Source organism: Dromiciops gliroides, chromosome 2, assembly GCF_019393635.1.
Source record: "Dromiciops gliroides isolate mDroGli1 chromosome 2, mDroGli1.pri, whole genome shotgun sequence".
Classification (NCBI taxonomy): Eukaryota; Metazoa; Chordata; class Mammalia; order Microbiotheria; family Microbiotheriidae; genus Dromiciops; species Dromiciops gliroides.
In genome coordinates, this window is record NC_057862.1 from 222,830,399 (window position 1) to 222,837,854 (window position 7,456).

At 37.8% G+C, this 7,456-nt stretch overlaps 1 protein-coding gene across 1 annotated transcript; it reads left to right on the forward strand.

Moving 5' to 3' along the window:
• Window positions 1–6,607: 6,607 nt before the first annotated feature.
• Window positions 6,608–7,003, forward strand: LOC122741530 (histone H3.3A-like). Its single transcript, XM_043985083.1, has one exon. The coding sequence runs from the start codon at window positions 6,608–6,610 to the stop codon at window positions 7,001–7,003; it is 396 nt and encodes a 131-aa protein (XP_043841018.1).
• The last annotated feature ends 453 nt before the right edge of the window (window positions 7,004–7,456 follow it).

The window sequence follows — 7,456 nt, forward strand, 5'->3', positions numbered from 1 at the left end:
ATATTTCCTTCAAAGATATAAAAAAGAACAAACATTTTCCCCAAAACTTTCAAGGTATAATTGTCCTCCCACTCCCCATTCCCCCTTACACTCAATGTGCTATTTTTAAATAATACAAACAAAAGAAATCATACTATAAATAACTGTAGAAATCGTTCATATGTACTAAAAAATAAGAAAAAGGCAGATATCCTTATCTATCAGATCCAACTGAATTTTGACTTGTTTAACTCTTGCCCCAGACCACCTAGGAACCAATCTAGACTACTTGACTGCTCACATGACTTGAGTTAATGAAAGTCACCAACTTTTCCTTCAGGTAAGATGGACTGTGAGATAAACCTGGCCATCTGCACTGACAATGCTTTCTAAGGACTTCCTGTATTTACCACTTGACCCTGCTTATGTGCCCTACAGTTTCCCAGTATCCATCTGACCTACTGACCATCTAACATGCCTGCCTGGACCATGCAAAATGCCCCTCTGGTGCATTCTTTTGACCTTTAGGACTTAGAACATTTATAAGTCTTTTCATTTTTACCCAGTAGCTGAACACTTAATATGTTGTCCTTCCCCCAAAAGTGTTAACTTTTGACCACAGACTGTCTTTCTCTAGTTGTTATCCCCCAGTGCTGAACATACTGCTTGAAATTTAGGAACAGGAGTTCAATAAATGGTTTTTTCATTAAAAAAAAAAGATATTTTCTACTCCACAGGTGATCAGAAACATCTGTATTAGTGAACATAAGTAGGAGGTAAATGAATGAGTAGATGGATGAATTTCTACTATTCATTCATAGTGATTCCCTTCTCAAATTCTCATTGGATTTTATTGTACTTTCGTTATTCACTTATTTTCTTTTATTACAATTATTTTTTATTTATTAGCCAGACTAGATTGTATTATTAGCTTCAGTGTATATAACAATGTTTTCTTCATATGCTTGCTACATGCTCATTGTTGTCCTACAAATTCCAGACATTTTCTTAGAAACTTCAATTATTCAATGAGAATTCATTTGTCTTTGGAAAAAAAGGCAATTGCCTTTTTTCCCCAATAGGAGCAGGTACTGGACCCTTAACAGTAAGTTCAAAGCCAATAAGTTCAAGGGGGTTTCACTTACCTTTAAGTCAAAAACAGTTGTGATTTGAAAAATATTGGAAATTAACATACCACACAAGTTTACCAATGTGCTTTGTTTGTTTGGTTGTTTTTGTTTTGTTTTCCTTTTTGTATTGTTTTTGTTTTTTGTTTTTGCAGGACAATGGGGGTTAAGTGACTTGCCCAGGGTCACATATCTAGTAAGGTTCAAGTGTCTGAGGCCAGATTTGAACTCAGGTTCTCCTGAATCCAGGGCCGGTGTTTTATCCACGGTGCCATCTAGCTGCCTCCACCAATGTGCTTTTAATTGTAATATTTAGGAGTTATAAATATGCTGAGAATGATAAGATTTTGGAGTTGGAAAGCATGTCAGGGATTATTTAGTTCATTCCTCATCCCCTTTTTATAGATGAGGAAATAGAACCACTGCAGTAGGGAATGGTAATAGAGAGATCACTAGATTTGGTTCTTGGTTTGAATCCTGGTTTCATTTCTATGTTATATTGAACAAGTTATGTAAAATCCCTGGTTCTCATTTTCTACACTGATTAAATGATGGTTTCTAAGATAATTTGCTGGGTTGGAATCCCATGATCCTAAGTTACTTTGGGCCCTATATTATATGATTTTATGATTCCTCAAACAAGATTTGCCCAATGTCAGACCCACATGTAAATGGAACTAGAGCTTAAGTCATTACATTCTAGAACAGTGGTCCCCCTTGAGCCCTTTAAACAACCACTAACACTACCAACACCAACACAGAACTAAAAAACAACTATCCAATTCTCTGTATATTTGTTACTGCTATTTTGATTTGACATAACAATTTCTGACCACGAAGTAAGTCCATCTATACCAACTTCCCTTAAAAAGAAGTAAGTAGGGGGCAGCTAGGTGGCACAGTGGATAGAGCACTGGCCCTGGATTCAGGAGTACCTGAGTTCAAATCCGGCCTCAGACACTTAACACTTACTAGCTGTGTGACCCTGGGCAAGTCACTTAACCCCAATTGCCTCACTAAAAAAAAAAAATTAAAATTAAAAAGAAGTAAAACTTTTGAATATTAATATGATTATGGATGATAGTACATGTAACTTTTCCTGTTTAGCCATTTGCCACTTCTGAATAGAAAGGAAGAATGTGCTTTTTGGTACCAACATGGTTTGGTCATCTTATTTGACCTGAATTCTGTTTTCTTTTAATGTTGTCTTCCTCTACGTTATTATAGTTATCATGTATGTTGTTCTCAAGATTCTGCTTTCTTTGTTCTGGAAAAGTTAATATGAGTTTTCTCATGTTCCTCTGAATACTTCATTTTTGTAGTAATATGATATTCCATTATATTCAAATACCATGCTTTATTGAGCTATTCCTAATCTACGGGCACATAATTTGTTTCTAGCATTTTGCTACTACTAATCATGCTGCTATGTACCACTTCTTTTCCTTGTGCCTTTTTTTAAGGACTAGATCTATGATTTCATCAATGTTAGATACATCTAGTGAGGTCATTTGTCTTTTAGAGAAGGTTGGCACTTTTTCTACAACTCCTTTTCTTAGAAAGCTATCTGTCATACTGGGAGATTCAGTAATTTACCCTAGGACAAAGAGGAAGCATCAGTAGTCATGAGTAGGATTTGCATTCAAGTTACCTTGACTTTGAAGTCAGCTCTCTATCTATTGCACCAGGTTTTTCTGTCCCATAGCTGAAAATTCTTATACTTTGTATAGCCTTAAACAAATTAAGCAATGATCAGATATTTGTCTTTTCTTGTGAATTTATCACATCCTTTGCCTAAGACAAGTACCAGAAGGAAGTAATAAAGTCAAATTTCACCTTCATCTTCATAGATGTAAACAAGAAACAAGTTCCCTGGAAGAAGTCTGTGATTTCTAGGCACAACCTAAGTATAGATTTAAATATGGTCCCATAATTTCCTTGACCAAAAAAAAATGTTTTTTAACCATGAGATTTCTGTATCATTATATTTTCCTGCATTAAAAACAAAATTATAACACACAAAATTGGGTGACCTGGGTTCTATGTTGGTTCTGTCTCTACCATTGAAAAATTCATTCCTCCTCTCTAGGCCTTATACAAAAAATGAGGGAGTGGGGCAAAGATGATTGCTAAAATCCCTTCAAGCCCTAGAAGACTTTGATTTCTTTGTATTATATTTGCTCTCCAAGTAGAAAGACAATTAAAATTTTAAGCATTTTATGATCTATGGTGCCAGAGCTCTAAACTTGTAGGAAAGCATATCATATATTATAGCATTAATGTGAAGAAAGCTGTATAATTTCATATTGTGAATGATTTTCTTCATTCTTTGGCCAACTTTCACAGAATTACTTGGAAAAATTATAGTCAAGTTGCTTAAAAGCATTTGAGTTTATTACTTACATCCACCTATTTGCTTCTTTGAAAATTAACCTGAAAATTAACCTTAATGTCAAATTAAAGAACAAAAAAGAAAAGTCTTAACTCATTTACTTTGGCTACCTCTATGCACTTCAATTTATCTTACACATATCAGGGCTGAATTGAAGAAGCCAGTTTTATCAAAACCCAATCCTTCCTGCAATTATGGAGGTCAATGCCAAGGGCGACTCAGAAACCAGAGGTGATCTATGTTGTCCAGAATGGTAAACAGAATAAGCAACAGACTCTTTTGCCCAGGCTTGTAGCATGTTTTGGGAGACCTGAAAAAAGTCACTCCTACAGAATAGAAAGTATTTACCAATTTTTAGTCCTTTCCCATTATAGGATTTAGATAAGGTTATAATTTATTTAATTAGTGTCATAAGTTTCTGACTTTTAACATGTTGCTTACCCAAAATGGACTTGCTCCTTTCATATTTTGAAATTTTGGTACATAGCTAGAGACTATGGTGGAGTGAAAAGATAACTGGATAGGGTGTGAACATACCTGAGCCTGAGACTCATGCTGCATTGAGACTGGTGGTGCTCTTAAAGCTAAGGACAGACCTTGGAAATCAAATAACCCAACCCTTTTAATACATAGCAAGGAGGAAACGGAAGGCTAGAAAGATTAAATGATTCACCGCAGTTATTGGGTAAATTTACTATAGTTACAACTTGCGAAGATGGTGAAAGACCCAGAAGTGGAACCAAATATCACTGTCTCCCAGGCATATGTTAGTATCATATGTGAGTAATGCTACTACAAAATAGAAGATGATAAGTACATAAGATATACTGATATACTAGGCTGCCTCTCAGTATTTAACTTGTTTGCAGCTGTTTTCCTCAATATAATGTCTGTTCAGAGAAACCTCACTGTAATTTCTGCTGAAACTCAGAGACAATTTTACAAACAAGATATCATTTTCTCAGAGATCTAGCCATCATAAGAAATTATTTTTGTCGAGAGACTTTTATAGAAATGTATTTCTGTTTCATTCTAATTTGTCATGTAGGACACCTAGCTGGCACAGTGGATAGAGTGCCAGGCCTGAAGTAAGGAAGACTCAGCTTTGTGAGTTCAAATCTAGCCCCAGATACTTACCAGATATGTTACCCTGGGCAAGTCACTTAACCCTGCTTGCCTCAGTATCCTCATCTGTAAAATGAACTGGAGAAGGCAAGGGCAAACCACTCAAGTATCTTTTTGTTTTTTGTTTGTTTCTTTTTGGTGAGGTAATTGGGGTTAAGTGATGTAAGGGGCTAAAATTCTAGCTATACTATCTAAAATCGAATGAGTGGTCACCAATAAATTATAAGCTTTAGCAACTGTATTTAAGTGTTTAAGTATTTACTAATGAGCATTAGGATCAGAGAGAAAGGTAAAAATCTAACTATTCGTAAGAGACCCTATCATCCGACCCGCCATGGCGAGGTCAGGAACCAAAAGAAGAAGAAAACCTCTGCCAGTGTCCGCTTCCTACTTTGTCTCCTCCTCCTAGAAGTGGGAGGCTTCTCAAGTTGATTGGCTGGTAGCTTTGATAAACAGTACCCATGAGCAAATGTCACTTCCTGATGCCAAGGAACTGACCACATGGCTTGCCCTCAGACTCTTTCTCCTTGTGGCCCAGCTTTACAGTAGTTCTCCAGCAGGTGGCATCTTTCGAATCGTTACAGTGACTCACCCAGTTTGAGATTTAAAATTGGATATGAGATCATTAAACTCCCCTTTTAACTTTTCCCTTATATATCTCCCAGACCACTAAGAAAAAGAACCCTCTGAGCTTTAATCAGTGAGGGATTATATTGTTTAGACAACAAACAGGTGATAGCAATTAGGGAAATAGAAAAGTAGAAATACAAATAAATAATCTTAGATCTACGCTTAGTCTATATTCTTTTATAAAACTCACCAAATCCCAAACTGCCTGCCAGGCCAAGAACCAGAGCCGATACCACTAAACTGAGAAGCCAGAGTGTGTGAGACTGAGAGCGAACTTCCGTTCTCACTCTCAGTTTTAAATTGGCTTCCAGGAAGTATGGTGTGCTTGGCCATGCTCTCCAGGCAGCAGCAAGCACACTTGCCCTTAGTCTTGGTCTCCTCCCCAAAAGGGCGGTCCTTCAAAAGCTGCTTCAGTAGCATGCGCTCAACTCTCAAATGATTCAGCTAAAACTTCCATTTTTTACCACACCAGGGTCACACAGCTAATAAGTGTTAAGTGTCTGATGCCAGATTTGAACTCAGGTTTTCCTGAATCCAGGGCTGCTGCTCTATCCACTGTGCCACCTAGCTGCACCTCCAGTATCTTTTCCAAGAAAACCCCAAATGGGGTTACAAAGAGTCAACAGAACAATTATTTTTGTCCCTATTTAAGCAAACACATAATGAAGCTAAAGAATCATTTATTTCTTTAAATATTTGTTCATCATTAAGTCAGTCAAAAAGCATTAGGCACCTACTATGTGCTGAGTAGTGAGGAAGAAGAATAAGAAGGAGAAGGATGAGGAGGAGAAGGAGGAGGAGAAGAACAAGAAGAAGAAGAGCAAGAAGAAGAAGAAGAAGAGGGGGAGGGGGATGAAGAAGAAGAAGCAGAAAATTATCTCTACCTTTCAAGAGGTCACAGTATAATGAAAGAGACGACATTCAAAAGTATGTACAAACAAGATTTTTATTGGATAAATTATAGATGATAAATGGAGGAAAGAAAATGGCTTTAAGGAAGACTGGGAAAGACTTCCTGTAGAAGGAGGAATTTTAGCTAAGCCTTGAAGTGATCCAAAGAGGCCAGAAGATAGAGGAGAGGAGGGATATAATTCCAGGCATGAGAAACAGTCAGTAACGGTGCCTGGGGTCTGGAGATGGAGTACTATGCTTGAGGAACAGTGAGAAAGCCAGTATCATCACTGCATCACAAAATACATGGGGGTGAGTAAGGTCTAAGAAGACTGGAAGATCTTTGGAAGTTGCTGGTGTTCGCAGCCGCTGCCGCCATAGTTCCCAGAGCTACGCCTCCTCTCGCTCTCAGAGCCCAAGCCGAAAGAGAAGGGGGGGTGTATAAGGAGAAGTTTTCAGGAACATGACTGCCCGTAAATCCACCGGTGGTAGAGCCCCCAGAAAGCAACTCGCTACAAAAGCCGCTCGGAAGAGTGCGCCCTCTACTGGAGGGGTCAAGAAACCTCATGGTTACAGGACGGGCACTGTGGCTCTCCGCGAAATCAGACGTTATCAGAAGTCCACTGAACTTCTGATTCGTAAACTTCCCTTCCAGCGTCTGGTGTGTGAAATTGCTCAGGACTTCAAAACAGATCTGCGCTTCCAGAGTGCAGCAATTGGTGCTTTGCAGGAGACAAGTGAAGCCTATCTGGTTGGCCTGTTTGAGGATACCAACCTATGTGCTATCCACGCCAAACGTGTCACAATCATGCCAAAAGATATCCAGCTAGCACGTCGCGTAGGTGGAGAACGTGCTTAAACTCCACTATGAGGGGAAACATTCTTCATTCTCAAAACAGAAAAAAAAATCTCTTCTTTGGTAGTTCTGAACGTTAGATATTTTTTTCCCATGGGGTCAAAAGGTACCTCAGTATATGATTGCGAATGGAAAAATAGGGAACAGAATCAGGTATTGGCAAGTTTTTTCCATTTTCATTTGTGTGTGAATTTTGAATATAAATGCGAGGACATAAAGCATTAATGCAGTCAAAAATGTTTCCGTGAACAAGTTTCAACAATTCAACTTTATAACAATTATAAATAAACCTGTTAAATTTTTCTGGACAATGCCAGCTTTTGGATTTTTTAAAAAAGTAAACTTCTTATTGAGGGCAACTAAATGGTGTTTGTAGCATTTTTATCATACGGTAGATTCCATCCATTCACTATACTTTTCTAACTGAGTTGTCCTACATGCAAGTACATGTTTTTA